General features: G+C 37.8%; 1 protein-coding gene across 5 annotated transcripts in view; it reads left to right on the plus strand.

Annotated features, from left to right (window-relative positions):
• Positions 1-1,216: 1,216 nt before the first annotated feature.
• The window catches only part of ras (Inosine-5'-monophosphate dehydrogenase ras), a 32,996-nt gene continuing 14,273 nt past the window's right edge, over positions 1,217-19,939 (plus strand). For 3 of the 5 annotated variants that reach the window (XM_068361404.1, XM_068361403.1, XM_068361405.1), the window contains exons 1-11: positions 1,217-1,466; positions 8,946-8,994; positions 9,212-9,313; positions 10,051-10,179; positions 12,480-12,717; positions 14,759-14,958; positions 15,146-15,236; positions 15,362-15,498; positions 15,944-16,046; positions 16,179-16,335; positions 19,610-19,711. In XM_068361404.1, the coding sequence (XP_068217505.1) occupies positions 1,369-1,466; positions 8,946-8,994; positions 9,212-9,313; positions 10,051-10,179; positions 12,480-12,717; positions 14,759-14,958; positions 15,146-15,236; positions 15,362-15,498; positions 15,944-16,046; positions 16,179-16,335; positions 19,610-19,711 (1,406 nt within the window). In that variant the 5' untranslated portion in view covers positions 1,217-1,368. The remainder of the gene's footprint in view (positions 1,467-8,945; positions 8,995-9,211; positions 9,314-10,050; positions 10,180-12,479; positions 12,718-14,758; positions 14,959-15,145; positions 15,237-15,361; positions 15,499-15,943; positions 16,047-16,178; positions 16,336-19,609; positions 19,712-19,939) is intronic. The other 2 variants (XM_068361407.1, XM_068361406.1) reach the window with 1 other exon arrangement.

Below are 19,939 nucleotides of genomic sequence, written 5' to 3' on the forward strand. Positions count from 1 at the left end.
TATAAAATCGTGGTACAGTGATTTTTATGTAACATTCAATACAATATATAAAATGAAATACGACATTCGTGCTACAATGTTTCTGACACATACATTTAATACATTACTGTATTTAAATTTCGAAAGGCAATGATGCATAAATATAGATAATACAGTTGTATTTGTAACTGACAGTTACTGAAGTATAATCTATAAGTTAAAAACATATGATCTCAAGGCCTAGGCAATTAAAAAAAAAGCAAGAGAAAATTTTTATTTCTTATGAATAAAATGATTGATTAAATTCAACCTAGAGGTATTTCGGTATGAATGCCATATGCACAGGATACTTAAATATAAATGAAAAGTTTAATAGCCTTGGCTTGCTACAGAAATTTGCATTTTGTAAGTCAGAAAACTCAGGAAACTCGAATTGCAACATTTAATCTAAATTGCTATGGATTTCATATAGAATTTTCCTTTTTCTTTTCCCGTAATAGCAACTTATATCATGAGGTTTATTAATCTATTAGAAGCCAGGTAAGTAAAGGAAATATATTCAAATTATTATTATTATTATTATTACTATCCAAGCTACAACCCTAATTGGAAAAGCAAGATGCTATAAGCCCAGGGGCTCCAATAGGGAAAAATAGCTCAGTGAGGAAAGGAAATAAGGAAATAAATAACTGAAGAGAACAAATTAACAATAAATCATTCTAAAAAAAAGTAATGTCAAAAGAGATATTGAAAAATGACGAATGACTGTCCCGTCAACACCCACCAGGAGATAATTATTTCCTCTTACATAATTCGCCCCCAGAAAGGTGATATCTACCTTAAGCCACGTTGCAAGAAGTATGCAACACAATTTGGGCTTCACTTGACAGTCCCCATCGCCATGGGAGTTTTACGTAGCCAAAATGTCTTGGCACTGTGCACACGTCTACTCCTGTAGCTATTTAAAGCTCAAGGAATTTCACCACCTCACTATGATTCGGACTTCCCGCGTCAAGCGTTGCCTGGCAACAGGTACACTCTACAAAAAAACTATAGTTTACAAAAAAATATATTGCATAGAAAAATATGATTTCAAATAAAAAGTAATATAGATATATTTCTTTACCAATTTATATTATAATTATGTTTAATTAAAGTTTGATTATATTTTAAAACTGGTCAAATCTCTCGTGCAACATAGTTGCAAAAGGATTCGATTGACGGAGTGGTTGATGACGAGGTCCCACCTCAGTCTGGTCCACGCGGTGTCAGCGAATGGTCCAGGACCTGGGAAAGTCAACCTGTACGGGACTTTAATTACACCCTAAAGTGACGAGCAACAAGTGTTATTTAAAAACGGTCGTGTTCTTCAATCCACTGCAGTTGATAATGGCCGAATTTTTAATTAGCGGAGGCACGAGCTACGTGCCAGAAGATGGAAATACCGGTGCACAAATGTTTGCCTCAGGGGAAGGGCTCACGTATCAGTACGTATAGAGAGAGAGACCTGGCATATTAAAGCACTTTGTCAGCTTCCCTCGTGTTTTCTCGTGCAATTCCCTTTTAACAATACTTATAATTATCTATTTCAATTTGAAATAATGTGATTAGGATTTTCTTGAATATGCCTTTAATGCTTTTTCTTCTTGTTTTGTTAAAATTGTTATGGTTACTGTTGCTGTACCTGAAATATGTTATTTTTCTTTGTTTCCTTTCCTCACTGGGCTATTTTTCTTGTTGAAGAGAGACCTGGCATATTAAAGCACTTTGTCAGCTTCCCTCGTGTTTTCTCGTGCAATTCTCTTTTAACAACTGATAATTATCTTCATTATCTATTTCAATTTGAAATAATGTGATTAGGATTTTCTTGAGTCTGCCTTAAATGTTTTTTTTCTTTTGTTAAAATTATGGTTGCTGTTCTTGAAATATTTTATTTTTCTTTGTTTCCTTTCCTCACTGGGCTATTTTATCTTCATTATCTATTTCAATTTGAAATAATGTGATTAGGATTTTCTTGAGTCTGCCTTAAATGTATTTTCTTCTTCTTTTGTTAAAATTGTTATGGTTACTGTTGCTGTTCTTAAAATATTTTATTTTTCTTTGTTTCCTTTCCTCACTGGGCTATTTTCCCTGTTGGAGCCCCTGATTTCACTTTGAAATAATGTGATTAGGATTTTCTTGAATCTGCCTTAAATGTTTTTTCTTCTTTTGTTAAAATTGTTATGGTTACTGTTGCTGTTCTTGAAATATTTTATTTTTCTTTGTTTCCTTTCCTCTCTGGGCTATTTTCCCTGTTGGCGCCCCTGGGCTTATAGCATACTGCTTTTCCAACTAGGGTTGTAGCTTAGCAAGTAATAATAAAATGCTTTGTACCCTGATCTAATGTCTTTGTTAGGTTATTTTTACGTAAGGTTGTGAACCTGGTGGGTTTGTAAATACCAGGATTAACTAGGTTCATTTTTTTACCTGGTAGCTTGATGTATTTTAATGCTGTTAATAATAATGTTATTGCTATATTGTTAATATGATATCCTAGTAAAACACGGGGGCTAACTTAACTGATATAAAATTGGGGTATATTATAAGACTCGTTTTTTCGAAAATGATTATTGTTAATGTTAATATTATTTAATAGTTAATAATGATAATTATTTTTATTATAAGCTATTCTATAACATGAAATAGCTGTTAATGCTGCAGTATTTGCAGTCTTGAAGCTTAGTAAACAGTACTTTTGGGGAGACTTACTTTAATTTTTTTTTATTTATGATCAATCCCAAAAGGTGACCTGCAAACTTGAAGATAAACTTAGTGTTTAAGAAAATACATGATTAAACATCCAATATTTTATACTATTTACCTAGATTATTTTTATTAGCCTAGGTCATCATTGCAAGCTAGCCTATAACCCTAGTTGGAAAAGCAAGATGCTATAAGCCCAAGGGCTCCAACAGAGAAAAATAGGCCAGTGAGGAAAGGAAACAGAAATAAACTGCCACAGAAGTAATAAACAATCAAAATGAAATATTTCCAGAACAGAACAACATTAAATTTGATCTTTAATATATAAACTAAAAAAAAAAAAAGAAGAGAAATAGAACCGAGTGCTACTAACCTGTTTAGTACCACCGGTTACGTAAAATTCATATGATACGGTTCATCTTGGCAATAAAAAAAATCAGTCGGTATAATAATGTCATTTTAAGTATTATTTATTGCTTTAATAGCTAGTTTGTAGTATGGCGGGCACACCCACTAGTAGCCCTAGTAAAAGTGGCTGGTTGGTTGTAGTGAGTTAATGGTGTGGGTAATGTTAGGTTAGGTCACCTAAAGTTTGTGTGTGTGTGTATATATATATATATATATATATATATATATATATATATATATATATATATATATATATATATATATATATTGCTTTAGTAAAATGGCATTGATCTGTACTTTTTCTATGCCTGTGCCAATCTGCAAGAATATTAGTTGCTCCACGGAATACTGGCAATTTCATTAGGGATGATTTTCAAAAGCAGGAAGGACTTGTTCATAATGTTTTCAAATTATTAAGAATGTGAGAAATTAACCCTTTTACCCCAAAGGATGTACTGGTACGTTTCACAAAAGCCATACCTTTACCCCCATGGATGTACCGGTACGTCCTTGCAAAAAAATGCTATAACATTTTTTTTTTCAAATTTTTGATAAATTTTTGAGAAAATTCTGTCATTTTCCAAGAGATGAGATCAACCTGACCTCTCTATGACAAAAATTAAGGCTGTTAGAGCAATTTAAAAAAAATATACTGCAAAATGTGCTGGGATAAAAATAACCCCCTGGGCGTTAAGGGTTGGAAATTTCCAAATAGCCCGGGGGTAAAAGGGTTAAGATGCAATCATTCAGCTTGACCTTTTTTAGGCATTGCATCCGAATAGAATAATTAAACAGTCTTTTTTGTCTGCTCGTTTATCGAGTTCTCATGTAGAGATCTGGCAGATCCTTCCTTAACTACTGCGGTTTTATGCTGAGCTGTGGACGCTGGTATAGATAAAGGGAGGATCTTCATCGTTTTAAGTTGTCTGGTAGTGGATTTGATTTGTGTTTTGTGTATACTTTGGCATCGCAATTCAATCCATTGACAGTAGAATTAAGACGATATTATCCAATGAAAGCCCAATGTACCAATAGCCTCTATTATTATAATTAATAGCTATGCTATAACCATAGTTGGGAAAGCTGGATGCTATAAGCCCATGAGCTCCAACAGAGAATATAGCCAAGTGAGGAAAGGAAATAAATAAACTACAAGAGAAGTAATGAACAATTAAAGTAAAATATTTTAAGAACAGTAACATTAGAATAAATATTTCATATATAAACTTCAAAAAACAACGAGGAAGAGGAATAATATAGAATAATGTGCCCAAGTGTACCGACCAAAGTCCATTTTCAATACCATTAATGATTGTAATCAAAGGTCATAACTAGAATGATAAAGGTTTAGAACTTGGACTGATGTTGAAAAGTTCCGAGGGTTAAAGAAGACATGTATTTTCCTCACAAAGGAATGGCCTTGTAACTGATGTTACGTAGTTTTTTCTTTCCTATGTTATTGTATATTTGTGGCAGCTTATTCTCTTTACAGACTCTTCTAGGAGAAGGCCACTTAATCTAAACCATTGTTCTCTAGTCTTGGGTAGTGCCATGGCTTTCCACTGTCTTGGGTTAGAGTTCTCTTGCTTTTGGGTACAGTCAGGCGCTCTTATTATGTTTCATTTTTTTTTATTTCTCTTCCTCTTATGTTGTTAAATTTTTCATAGTTTATATGAAAAATATTTATTTTAATGTTACTGTTCTTAAAATGTCTTATTTTCCATCATATCCTTTCCTCACTGGGCTATTTTCCTTGTTGGAGCCCCTGGGCTTATGGCATCCTGCTTTTCCAGCTAAGGTTGTAACTTAACAAGTAATGATTATAATAATAGTTGATATTAATGCATGGTGCACAGTGTACAAGGAATAAGTTTGACCTTGACGGAGCTTAGTGTGATATTTTAGATAAGATATCAGTATGCATTGCAGAATAGAGACATGTTCTCTTGAATATTAATTGTTTATTTGCTGTACTTGGGTGCATTTTGCATATCAATTGAAATTGATAGATATGTAAAAGCATTTTTATTTCAAAGTGCGATGTACTGTATATTTGATTATTTAGAAGGGGTTCTAGCAAGAAAGTGTTAAAGTATGTGGGTGTGAAGCATCATGTAATGAGAAAAGGGTACACTGTAGTTTATTAGTTTTGCTTCTCATTGTACTCTAAACAGTCTGTCATTGGTTTGTGTCTCATGTAAGATTTGATCAAGCATACAGTACAGAAGATCCTCAATATATAAACATTGAATTTCAAGAATTTGTTTGTAAGTCGAACATTTTTCAAATTTGGTCTAGGGTAAGTTCAACCTGAATTCCATGCCTATGATTTCCAGCTACAAAAGTCCACAATAGTTGGGTTTCATATGAAATAGATATCAGGTTATTACAAATGTTGCTTTGCTCACTTTAGCAAATGATATAATATTGTTTTCTTAGAGTATTTCTTTATCTTATCTTTGTTATTTGTATCTCCAAATTTTTGCAAGTTGGTGACCTCCTTTGGCTGGACGACAAGTATTTATCCATATATGGTTAGAAGAGTTATCTGAATGCATAAAGTTTTGTGACTCATTTTTTCCCATGTGTTAGGCCAATAGTAATGCAATCAATTAATGGTATATAAAAGAAATTAGTCAAAAATTGGTAATAGCCATGTTAATATCTTTGCACGGAAATGTTGAATAGTTTTATGCATCAAGTTTAATTTTTAAGTGACAGGTTTTTATGTTTACCCTTGCCCAAACTCATAAATCTAATCTAAATAACTTCTCATCCCTAAGGATTATTAGTTTCTTACGAAGCAGCTTTAGAGGTTTAACAACAACATTTCCTCTTGCTGTCCTTGAGACCCGTTGTCCTCGCTAAATGTGGAAAAGAAATGCATGCTTGTCTATTATACTTTGATCGTGCTTCTGTCTAGGTTTTTACCATGTGTGGCAAAGTGGTTCTTTGACATTTTTAATTGTCGGTGTTGGTCCACATCCTTAAATTGCTTCAAGGTGATCTTCTCTCATTTGTCCCTCAAACAATTCCGTTGGCTTTTTTGAAGGCACTCGGTAGTACTGATGAGCGACAACATTACGGTGGTGTCACACACAAACAAAGAGGTACTTTACAAGGCACATGTGCCAATCCTGTGGAATCCTCGGAGGGATGTAGTATAACGAGTTAGTCTTTCATCCTGGGCAAAAAGAATATGTATGAGGACAATCTGATCAGGAAGCTCCGAAAGATCACGGAGACAACACGCCAACAAAGTTCACTTTTGGCCTGTTTGCGTTGTCATTTAACCGGAATCTCCTAGGGTATTGCTCACTAGTATCGAGTGCCCAGGCAGTCTGACAAGATGCATTTCAATATCTGTGGGACAGGACAGAAGTCTACACATTCCTCTCCTCTTACATAAGGAGGCTTCTAAACAAAGTCGGAGCATTGCAAGATCCCTCGATGACTCTAGTAGCTCTGGTACTGAATGGTCTTTCATGTCCCAGTGCTTTACTGTAATCCAATCCAATCCCTAGTAGCTCAGTTGTGGCAACGTGCAGAATGATTCCCAGGCCTTCTGCATCTGCTCAGAAAGGCACCAAGAAAGCTACCTACATTTACCAATCTACTCAGATAATCACATGGAGACCTTCCATCAAGCGAATCCATTGGTTCGTCTTCAACCCCTTTGAAACAAGGCTTTCAAGACTGGGGACAAAAGAATGACAGGATACCTCTAGGGAAGCATGTGCTTTAGTAGACTGGGCAAAATGGACTGTCCTTTGTGATTGATGACATAGACAGGGTATTGTTCCCCTCATCACTACTATACCAACAATAGTGGAGCTCTTGTTCATCAGAGAGGAACACTTTGTTTGGTATCAGCCTTGTTTTAAACTGAACAGAGTTATGGTCTCTCGTATGAATTCTGAGTGCACCTGCCCGCAGTTGCTAATCAGACCACCACCTGGGAACGCTGTGGATGCTGCACTCGCTGGAAGGAGCTCTGGCCTTGTCGAGCATTGGATCATGACTTGACCTAGAAGACAGTCTTTCTTTTAGCTCTTTCCTCTGCCAAGGGAATTAATGAGCTACATGGTCTGTCCCATGACATCTCCCATTCACGGTGAAGGGGCCAAGTGAGACACTTGATTCGTCCCGGAGTCATGGTCAAGACCAAAATCCGGCTGAAGAGGATCTTAGAATCTGGCCCTTCCAGATTGAGTCTGTTCTTTAGGAACAAATGACCCAGACCAACTGTTACTCTGCCCTGTGATGGTAAGGAGGAATTACTACTGTATCTAACTATATACCAAGGCATTTCCCCCAATTTTGGAGGGTAGCTGACATCAAACAAATGAATTACAGAACTGGAAAAGAATTCCCTAGAGCCCGGTATTAGATGGGCTGGCTCTTGGTGAACACAGGTAGAACCAGGGGAAGATTATATAGAAGTATACAGTATCCTTTTGGGGATTACACAGGAAATTGAGAGAGCCATGCATTCAGGCTCCTCATCTTCCAGTTGTTGTCCCGTACTCATGAAACCGCTGACATTCCTGGCATTCAAAGGAATGTTTGTGACAGATGTGTGAAAACAGCGGCTGCCGCCCGCTACCTGTAAGACAACCCATAGGAACCTAGAAATGTTTACCTTAGGTCACGTGGTGGCTGCGCAAAATGTGGTCAACTAACACCTCGGCTCCCTTGTGTGTAACAAGCAGCAGTTAGTTGAGGGCAGAAGTTACCCGCGAGTAAGACTATAATGTACGAGTGACTGCTCACTTTCTATTTCATTTCTCTCATCTCTTGGGGCTCAGCATCTGAGGAATTCAGCTAACCTCCTCTAATTGCTGGTGGGTACCATGCCCCTCTTTTTGCAACCTGATATACATGTGTATATATATGACCCCATTCTCCAAGAAAGGTGGAGTCTGGCAATGTTCAGGTTAAGTGAGGAGCTTAGCTCAAGTTTACGTTTAGCTGGTCAAGTCACATGGCTAAAGTATACGCTAGCATCGATTGCCCAGGCCATCATCCTATAAGGATCACGAGGTATCAGAGTGCCCTCTAAACAGGTTGTGCAAAGCCAGTTGGTTTTAGGACTTTCACCCACCATTGGGTAAGTTTCCTACAGTAAGTAATGAACGTAAGGCTTGTCTAGAGTGCCGGAACAAATAACAAATTCAGAAATAATTTGCATTTTTCCTAACAATACAAACATGTAGCTCTTTACGCATACTGGTCCTGCCGCAATTACAAAGGAACGATTGTATACTAGTGTCTATGTGAGCGGGGGGTTGGTTCTACTCCTGCTACCCCCTCTGCTAACTAGTGGAGTGTAGTTACACCTCGCAAAAGCTTAACGGCTGGTTTCATCTAGCGCCAAACTTATACTCTTTATGTAAAGAGCTAAATTTATTTTTTCAAAATATCTTGGATGGTAATTTTCTGTTTTGAGATTAAAATTCCATCTCTGTATACTCTTCTTAACACCATTACTGAGCAAGTGAGCAATAGCTCCATCGTGTGTCTGTCTGTTGTTAAACTTAACACTGATAACGTTATAACCTTGACTGAAGATATCAGCAGTGGCTTTTGGAAAGCATTAGACAAAAAGATAGGGCATGTGGTTAGCCATTGTGGATGCACTTAATTTTAAATACATAATTTTAAGAGTCCAATTATTGTATTGCTTAAACGCTTTCTAATATCAAACTTCTTCGTTAAGCATACTGTATATGGGTTGGAACAGCAGAATTTTATTGGGCTCTTATCATTAAGTAGGCCATAATGTCATAAATTATTGTTCTTTTTCTTTTTCGCAGGGATTTCATCATTCTACCTGGATTTATTGACTTCACTGCAGAAGAAGTGGTAAGTGGTTAACCTATTTGTATAACATTCATGAGAATATTATCCCTGTAGTTATACCTCCTTAAACACTCGGCAATAGCATGTTGTAATGGGTGTTGTCAACATATAACTCGAGTGGGCTTCTTTAGTGCTTAGGGTTTATGTATTATTGCTATAACTTGGAATAGAAATTTTTTGTGTCAAGACCGTCAATGAAAGAATGAATTTGTCTTTCCAGGACTTAACATCAGCATTAACAAAGAAGATCAGCCTTAAGGCTCCCCTGGTATCATCACCGATGGACACTGTCACAGAATCTGAAATGGCTATCGCAATGGCTGTAAGTGGTTTTCTTCCAATTTTGTACCGGACAACATTCATATACGTACATGTTTGATATCAGAGAGAATAAGATTATATTGTTTGGGTCCCACCTCAACTTATGTTACCAAGTGTTGGACCTAGCTATAGTCCATTTCTTTTAGCGATGCATATTTGCACCGACTTGCAGCGGTGCCCTTTTAGCTCGGAAAAGTTTCGTGATCGCTGATTGGTTGGAATTATCTCGTCCAACCAATCAGCGAAGCGGAAACTTTTCCGAGCTAAAAGGGCACCGCTGCGAGTCGGTGCAAATATGCATCGCTAAAAGAAATGGACTATAGTTTATATTTTTTGGTTGTAACCAGTTCATGGTTTGGTTCTGTTGAGAAAGTAACATGATACAACATTATACATGCAGAATGTCCTCAACTTACAATCCTTTGGAGATGTAAACACAAATCCAACTAAAGTCATAAATTTCATTTATTGTATCAAAAGCTCCTATTGAAGTACTGTAGTGAAATATGTAATTTAATGAATAAGCAAGACATCATTTGCAATGTGGATCGGACTAATTGTTGGCCTTTGTAGATGAAAGTTGTAGGCCGGTGAGTTAGAAGCAGCTTACCCTAGGGCAAAATTTATTAAAATCTGACTCGCAAAAGCTTCTTGGAACCTATTAAAGTTTGTAAGTTGAGGATTTTCGTATACTTTGTGATTTAAAACTTTATTCTCATGGTCTCCATTGAATTTCAGCTGTGTGGAGGTATTGGCATTATTCATCATAATTGCTCACCTGAGGTACAAGCGCAGGAGCTTATGAAAGTTAAAAAATATAAACACGGATTCATCCGAGATCCCGTTTGCCTCACGCCCAACCACCGAGTAAGTGCTGATTAATTACGTATTTGTGGCATTGTTATAAACCAGCTTTCTTTATTTTCATATTACTTTATGTTAGACTCTACTGTATATGGAGCGATGAAATTGATTTTGTTGTACCTGTGTCCTTTGATACTGTAGAAGTATGCTTTTAGCATAGATGGAACTTGCCAGCTGTTAAGATTTATAACGAGGTGTCAGTAGCTACTGGCGTTTGGTGGGGAAGCCTTGCCCCCTTCTGCCAGCGAACTGAATAGCCATTTTGTTTTCATCCTTTTGGAGAGAGTAGTCATACAATACTATTAACTGGCATTTTTGTTTATTATTTTAGATAATTGGTGGTAGGTGGTTGTGTATGACATATATTAATGGTCTTGCAGTTTTCCTGTTAACCGAGGCTGACTGACAGTTGTCTAACCTGCTAATATGCAGTTTTTTGTTCCTGTTTTACGATATTCATGTTGCTGTTTACTGTAGTCCAGTGTGATTGGGGAGGAGTGTCTGCTCATGCCAAGTTGAAGGGGAAGGGCGTCACTCTTCTTATTGTTAGTGTCTTTTCTTGGGCAGAAAGCCACACAACTTGGTCTCTACTCAATGCCAATCATGATGGAAGGGCTATGTCATTCTTTTCCTCTTATGGACTAAGTCCTAGAAGACAGATTGATATGAGCTGCGTATACGTGGCTCCTACCAATTCTCTCCCTGTGGGGTAGAATTTTACCCAAGGGGTCCCTATGTTTCCCTTTATTGAAGAAGAGGATAAGAGGACCAAGATGGTGATGCAGCAATACAAGAACCCTGAGGGGACTCCTTATTGTCAAATGATGCCGGCTGGATAGATAGGTTCTGCCAATCTTCCTCTTAGGACCAATCGATAGCAGTTGCACTTGCTGTCTCCTACTGTTTCTCTCCTTGTGGGAGACCATATTACCTGTTCATGACCACACGGTCCCTTGGGAGTGTCCTCTCGTGCACGTACTTGCACACACCAACTTACCTGCCAGCTAGTGTGTTACTATGTGCACGCATCTTCCTGCAGGAGCAGGTCCTTATCTGTTTGCAGGCACCAGTTATAGGTGCTACTATGATCATGCCTATAGCACTTTGATGCTTGCATACACGCTTAAAGAGATTTGCATGCACACAAGCCAAAAAGTCCTCTCCTATATGTATGGAAACGATTTCCTTCAATGCTCCTCACCTGTTTGTGCATCGTAGAAGTCTCTCCTGTGTACTCCTGTAGGAGGAAGACCTCATATTTGCATGCTCTCCTACAGGAGCACGCCCCCTTCTATAGCAGCTTGGAAGCACACATCTGACTGCAAGCACTTACCAGGGCTCTTGCCCTCACCGGAAAAGACACATGCTAGAACGCTCTTGTTTTCTTAGCCGTAAGTACTGCCTGTTTTATAGAATACTCCTGTTTACAACCAGTATTCCATTTGTGATTAGGCTGGACCTGATCAACAGATGCCTAACCCTGTCAGCAGAGGCTTACTATCAATGGGCCCCTCCAGGGGTGCCAAGGAAGAGCCCCCCTTAGCTGTGGTTGTGTCATGTAATAATGGCCGGGTTCTATGTTAGAACCTCCATGGAAATGAGTTGACCCTTGTCTTGTACCAATTTTAGGAGAAACAAAGATCATCCTACTCAGGACTCAGGGCCAATCAAGACCTCCATGCAGGTAGTTATAACCTAACTTGGCAAGAATCACCACTTTTGCTCTTGTGTAAGACCAAAAAGGATAAGTTTCATATTTAAAAATAAGGGTTTATATCCTTGCAGGAACAAATACAGATATCTAAAGTAACTTGCTTTTTTCGTAACTATACAAGCCTAAGTGCTTCAGGTTACTATTCCCACCTTGACTATCCCATAAGTCCAAGGTTTAAGATCAAAGTGGATGTGTCCCTGCCTGGCGATTGCCGGACTAGGATTCAAGTCCTGCTCAAGCTCACTAGTTTAATTTGTTGTCTGTAACCTATGGGTCAACCTGCAGAGTCATATGCAACCATTGCCTGCCCCTTCCTGGTCCTACCTTGTTTGGTGATCATTTGTATATATGGTTAGTTTCTAGGGCATTGTCCAGCTAGCTAGGACCTTGTTTCTATCCCTTGCCTTTGCCATTCATGAGTAGCCTTTAAACTTTGATATAAATCTTAACAGCAGAGTTCCAGCTGTTCTGAATACATACTCTCATTAAAGGGCTTGGGTTTGTATTGTTAGAAGACATACAAATTACTGTAATTAAAATATAAAATGTGGTATTTGGTCTGTAATTATGATTTTTATTGTATTTTCAGGTTGTTGATGTGTTTGAAGTTAAAAAGAAACATGGTTTTGGTGGTATCCCAATTACAGAAGATGGGAAAATGGGGAGCAGGTTAATTGGTATCGTCACCTCACGTGATATTGATTTTTTGGAACCCAACTCTGACAAGCTTTTATCCGAAATCATGACCCCATTTGACGATTTGGTAACAGCCCCTGCAGGTGTCAGCCTCGATAAGGCGAATGAAATTCTTCAGAGATCTAAGAAAGGTATTAAATTGTCATGTGACATCATCATTACATTTTATGAGTCACCCCAGACTCCATTTATGGTTGTGTAATTAGTTCTCTCTGCTATTTACTGTTATATGCACTTTCCTACCTGTTCTAGGTTTTCATATTTGCCCTTTTTATATAATTATCTTATCCTTTCAGTGTATGCATTCTGCTATATACAGTATTATATATCATGGTTCTGTATGTATATGTGTTCCTAAACTTATGTAAACCTTTCAACTTCTATAATAGTAAATTTCTACTGTAGAGCTAGATCAGCTTTTGAAATGGTTGACAAAGTAGTTAACTAACGGCAGGTGTTGGACGGGCCGAGTACCCCACTCTCCTGTCTAATAGAATTCACTTTTGTCTTCAGCCACAACCCATACAGACATACTGTTGCACCCTTTCTGTGGCTGTTTATTATTTTACTCATGCTTTTCAGTTTGAATAGATTATTATTGGCCTCTTGTTAATGATAGAGTTTGAATAAATGATCGTAGGCTTCTTGTCCATGATGAAGTTTGAATAAATGATCATTGGCTTCTTGTCAGTAATGAAACAAAGTGAGTATTTTCAAATGTAGAGGAAAAGGTGGATGCTCCAATTTGATCATAGATAAACCAGCTGTAGATTCACATTGTCTTTGCGCTTTTTGTGAGGGGCCATGATTGTTCACAATTATCCCCATACAGTATTTCGAATGTAGGTTGTGATCCTGTTCAGTTGTGGGCGTACTCTTTGAGGAGGAATTCTAGGCAATGCGGAATTCAATACCAGAAACTATATCACTTTGCAATCCTCGAGAGTACTGATAACTGAAGTTTCTGGGTATATGCTCCTTGCTTGGTCCTGGGGAGTTTTCTTTAGGAGCAAGAAGAGCTTGAATCTACATTGGCAAGTGTTTCACGATTGGTGGATCGCTGCACACCATCATGTGGTGGAAGCTGTCCTTGATCAACTGAGGGAAGTGTATGTGACTCTGTCTCTTTACCCAAGATCAATCTCTTGCAAACGACAACCCTGGTCTGTCGGCAGCCCCCAAGTAAGATGCTGGTTGATGATCAGATCTGTGGATCTGAGAACTTTCACTTCCAGTTGATATAACAAGATACTGCTCCGTGCAATTTCGAGACAATAAAGGTTCTACGTGCCAGTTTTCTATGTTATTAATGGGGTGCTGTCTGGTGGAAAGGATATAATCTGTTTGGGACCTGGTAGCTAACCAGTGGGTCAACTGAGTGTCCAAAGGTTCAAAACAAGTTGGTCCAGTGGTGGCACTTGCGCTATGGAGAGGGGTCTACGTCACTTGCAGACAACAATGAAAGGTTGCTACCTAGGTTTTCGCTTGTGCCTGCAGACAAACCTTCAAGTGCAGCCATGGAAAGTCGTGGCAACTTTCTCTGAATGCCAGTCGGGATCATTTACAACTTTTTCGATCCAGGAGGATCCTTTACATACTTGGCCCCTAACCTGACCCGTTCAGTAAGAGAGGGAGATGCTGATGTTGCCGCCTCCCCCCCTCTCCCTCTGCCGCAAGAAAAGGGGAATGCCGGGCATGTCATTGTGCAACCTGTCAGAAACATGAGTCCAAGTCTTAGGTAGTGAGGAAAGTGTTTGTCTTGAAATTGCATTCCAAAATTTGTCTTAAACTTTTCTAATGAACCTGCCTGTGTTTACTAGAGAACTTAGGGAGCAGAAACACTTGTTTGCTCAGTGGGAAACTGCATTAATTTCTTGCTCTGTAGGTGCACACTAATTCTCCTGCTTGCTTATTTTATACCTGAGTTATCTCCTTCGTAAGTCTTTCCATATAATTTTTCATCGCTGGTTTTCTTTATATATATCTGTCTCACTTGACACTACTTTAGTTTGCTGTTTCCATTGTCAATTTTTTGTAATTCTTAACTGGCTCATTTATTTGGAATATGTTCCCCATCTTTTAATTAATGGAGTGTATATTATTAACATAAGTGTAATGATAAATAACTCTATTTGTTTTTCTATTCTTTGAGTATTATATGCTGTATTTCAGGTAAATTGCCCATCACAAATGATAATGGGGAACTTGTAGCCCTGATCGCTCGTACTGATCTCAAGAAATCTCGTAACTTCCCAAATGCTTCGTATGACGCAAACAATCAATTGTTGGTGGGTGCAGCGATCGGGACCAGAGAATCTGACAAACACAGGCTGGACCTCTTAGTCAATGCTGGGGCAGATGTGGTGGTTTTGGTAAGTGGCTTGTGTGGTCTGGTATTTTTATGTTTATTTAGTCCTTGACAAATGTATATTTGAAGAATAAGAAATATTTTGTTGAAATTTATGTATAGGTTGAATTTAGTTTATAGTCTCTTGAAGAAAGATTTACATTGTGCACTGAGGTATTGGACTTGTCACTGAACCACATTTCTTTTGATAGGATTCGTCGCAGGGTAACTCCATATATCAAATAAATCTCATCAGATTTATCAAAAACACATATCCAGAGCTTCAGATTATTGGCGGAAATGGTAAATAGAAACCTGTTGCTAGGCTGTGAAAAGTAAATTGATTAAACTGGTGTTTTAACAGATATATATTGCATTTATCTTTATTTCCTTGCTAATTTTCTGAGGGTCTCTGTTGGATTTTTCAGTCGTAACAGCAGCTCAAGCCAAAAACCTCATAGACGCAGGCGTCGACGGCTTACGTGTCGGAATGGGCTCCGGATCTATATGCATCACTCAAGAAGTCATGGCTGTTGGAAGGCCTCAAGCCACAGCAGTGTACAAAGTAAGTTAAATCCTGTTTATCCCTTTTACCCCCGGGGTATTTGGAAATTTCCAACCCTTAACCCCCAAGGGGTTTTTTTTTTTCCCCAGCACATTTTGCAGTATATTTTCTTTAAATTGCTCTAACAGCCTTAATTTTTGTCATAGAGAGGTCAGGTTGGTCTCATTCTCTTGGAAAATACCTGATTTTTTTCAAAAAAATATCAAAAATATGAAAAAAAAATTTTTCATAGCATTTTTTTGCATGGACGTACCGGTACGTCCATGGGGGTAAAGGGATGGCTTTTGTGAAACGTACAAGTACGTCCTTTGGGGGTAAAAGGGTTAAATCCTGTTTATTATAACAAGATTCTTTAAATAACTTAGAAATTGTTATTAAGAATACTGTGCTAAAGACCTGTCTTCTTGTGCATTGGTTTGAGAAATTCATTAAAGTTATTCCAAAGGTTGCAGAATACGCAAGAAGATTTGGCGTACCTGTTATGGCTGATGGTGGAATATCCTCTGTGGGACACATTATTAAAGCTTTAGCTTTGGGAGCATCGACAGGTTTGTACTAACTGTGCTATTAGCTTGGTCGAATTATTATCTGTTATATGTTTTGTCATCAATCTTATTCTAAATTTTCTTCATATATTTTTAGCAGTTACAATAGTCGGTTGTCTTTCTCTTCCGTGGCAGTAATGATGGGTTCGATGTTAGCTGGTACCTCCGAAGCACCCGGTGAATATTTCTTCAGTAATGGCGTCAGGCTAAAGAAATATCGAGGTATGGGCTCGCTTGAGGCCATGGAACGGAAAGATACGCAAGGATCGGCCGCGGATAGATATTATCACGGGTAGGTGTAGTCTAGTGGTTTTACTTTAGTTTTGTGGTAAGAGTGTCCGTATTTGTCTTTTATATGTTGATATATTTTGACTTGTTGGTTATGTTCAAATTGCAGGTTTTATTTGTGAGGTGTAATTTTCTATGTACATACAGTTCTTGCTTGTCTTTTATGTTGATATAAGATAATGTATATTGCATTTGCCTCCTCAAGTTAGATTTCTTAGGGTTCTGAGCAATGTCAGCTGGCAGTTGAGATATTTGAATTGGCCGAGTAAAACAAGGGTGGCATGGTTCTCGCGTTTGCACCAAGAGGGCATTTTTTAATATCCGATGGTTTCAGAAGGGGAAATATGGTCCTAATGTTTGGTTTGTTAATAAGTTTAGTGATTAGCAAGTTAACTTCAAGGTGGTGTTGTTCGTGAAAATCCTGAATCACAAGCTGTTTTTGTAATGCTAATCTATGCATCTGGGACAACACAAGGGTGGATCTGATAGCTCCACTCTTTGTCACAGTTGTTTTCGTATGTATGTTTCCTGGTGACTGGGAGTGGGCTAAACTGACAAATATTCCTCAAGCAGTTCCATATGGTCTGTACTAATATGGACACCTTTCTTTCTTTGGCCCTTTTGGTTGGCAATTAAGGTTTCAGAGGAAGTAATAGCAAGGTCTTTCAGACCTCCATGCAGCAACCTACACCATACCATGTGGAATTGATTATGTAGTTATGGTGGAAGTAATGTTCTTCTGGTCATGTTTTGACCATGCCTATCCTAACAAACTTATAAGGCAGGTTATTTTGAGAGCCTACTGCAATATGGTGAAATACAAAGCAGTACAGACAAGAAATGTCTAATATTAGCCCCTTCAGTGGCTCACAAAAGTTTGTCATCGGTCTGCTCATGGAACCGTTTACTGTTGGTTGCACAGTGGTGTGCTGTCAGTGGTGATAAATTGCTAAAATTTAAGGGAAGATGTTAACATAGATGCCCTTGTTGGGTTTGCATAACTGGAATTCCTTGTGTTAATATTCTTTGATATTTTTTTTGTGGTGTGAAGGAAAATGCCTGTGGGTGAAATTCTATTTAGGTAGTGTTTTTTAATCAGCTTCTGTATTTTTAACACTACTCACAGCATGACCTTATCTGTCCCTGTACTGGGCATATGGCCTAGATTTTATAACTTAATTCAATATGAACTTCTGGAGTCTTACTGCATAGAATATAGTCTTTCCAAAAAGTCGAGTTGTTGATTGAGACACAGTATGATTCTTAGGAGGCATGGTCAGAGAGACAATCTTTTACCCGTCTGGTAGACAAGATTGGTGAACCAGTGAACAATGACACACAAATACGCATTTACAATATTTGTACGGTATGCTTATGTGTGAAATAAATTGAAAGTGTGTCATAGTTTTTGATGAAGTTGAATTTGTATTTAAAGAAGTGTTAAAAGTAGTTGATAGATACTTGTGCTTCTAAATGGGTTACTGCTGCTTATTGGCATTTGTTCAGTCTGTGTTTCAGGCTTTGGTTAAATATCCTACTGATTTCTTAAAGAAGGTATCCTTAACAATTTTTCTTCTCCAAGGGTAATTGTTCAGTGGCTACTTTACTCTTGATAAAGGTAGAAGAGACTCTTTAGATATGGTAAGCGGCTCTTCTAGGAGGAGGACACTCCAAAATCAAACCATTGTTCTCTAGTCTTGGGTAGTGCCATTACCTCTGTACCATGGTCTTCCACTATCTCGGGTTAGAGTTCTCTTGCTTTAGGGTACACTCGGGCTCACTGTTCTGTCTTGTTTCTCTTCCTCTTGTTTTGTTAAAGTTTTTATAGTTTATATAGGAAATATCTATTTTAATGTTATTGTTCTTAGAATATTTTTTTCTTGTTTCCTTTCCTCACTGGGTTGTTTTCCCTGTTGGAGCCCCTGGGCTTATAGCATCCTGCTTTTCCAACTAGGGTTGCAGTTTAGCAAATAATAATAATAATAATATTGCAGCCTTTGGCATTGTAATTCGGTAACATTGGCAATTCTCCTCAACTATTTTATGCTGTGCTTTCTGTTCCTAGCAGTACGCTTCCTCCTGTGGTCTGCCAATGAAAATTAATTATCTTGTAATGAAAAGAGGCATGATCACGTTGCCATATGAATGGGTTGCACGTAGTATACTATCTGTGTAGGTATCTTTAACTAATAGAAGTTGAGATTAGGATCTGGGGTAGTTATCTTACAATGTCCCATAGCACTTCATATTCCTTATAGTATATCCTAAATCTATCACTCATAGCTTTGTGTTCCTCTTCACATAAAGTAGTTGAATTTGGAAAGGGAGATGGTTTCAATTTCTAGACAAGGACCCGTTATCTTTTTATGGAAGCGTGGTGCTTGTATTCTGGAGTACATTATTGTAATTGTAGAGTACTGTATTGCTTTTATGTTTGAGTTGTTTTATCACCCAGGTGGGTTGTGCCGTATGTTAATTTTGGAGCTGGGAACAGGGCCATGTTCATTAGTCTTCTGAAATTTCGTTCTTGGTAACTACCTGACGATACTATTAAGATTTGTACCTTACATTACTTTGTTTAAGGTGTCAGTCTTGTTTTATATTTGTATGTACAGTATTTTTCAATGATAAATTCATAATTGAAAGCATAATGCAAGCAATGTTTATCACTCGCTTCCATAACTTTTAATTTGTTTTCAACAGATGTCTGATACGTGTTATTAATCTTTTTTGTGTGATTAGTATGTTTGGATTTTATTTTTTTCTTTAATTATGTGCAGTCTATATTTGGTCATGTTTTTATGGATGGATTCTGATGAAATTTTATGTATATATTTCTGCTATTATAATATGCAATCTCTTGTAATTATATTTTTGTAATTGTGACAATTCTGTAATGGCTGATGTTGCTCAGAAGGATTTTGTAGCAATACGTATTTAAACTTTATTTCAAATTTGGTGGTTTGAGCATAACAGTAATAAGTATTTTTCTATAATTTGGTAAATCAGAGGCATGAAATGATCAAACAATTTGTTATGAGTGAACGTGCACCAATAGAATGTTGCTTTTTGTGGTTTTTCAAACCGTGTAGATCTATTTGCATCTCGCCCAGAGAGATATTAACTGTTAATCTCTATCGTTACGAAATCTTTTATGTGATTACTTCTGGTTTTCAGCTTTATACTTTTTATTTCATTTTATTACTGTAGCACTTGATGTGATTTGAGTTTACCATAATTGGACTTCCTTTATCTAACTCCTGCTTTGTGGCGTTCAGGGGCCCACCTTGCAGGATCAGCTGTGCATGCAAAAAGGCAACGGGCTCAACTAATCCTGCGATGGTAGCCCACAGTCCGAACTGTATCATGTATTTAGGGGGGTAAGACTGACACGTAGATCGATGGTCTCGTAGGTAGCCTCGTATACGTCCCATTGCCAGTTGAAGAGTACAGTATTGTGTTTGAAGGTCTGCATATTTGATACTTCAAATCTTGATTGTTATTCCCAGATTAGTTCTGGGTGTGACTTGACAATCCGAGGCATATTGAAGAATTAAAGGTGCTGACCTTAATGGCCTTGTGTGTATCAGCAAACCATTATCCAAGTC

The sequence above is a fragment of the Palaemon carinicauda genome, chromosome 37, assembly GCF_036898095.1.
Source record: "Palaemon carinicauda isolate YSFRI2023 chromosome 37, ASM3689809v2, whole genome shotgun sequence".
Lineage (NCBI taxonomy): Eukaryota > Metazoa > Arthropoda > Malacostraca > Decapoda > Palaemonidae > Palaemon > Palaemon carinicauda.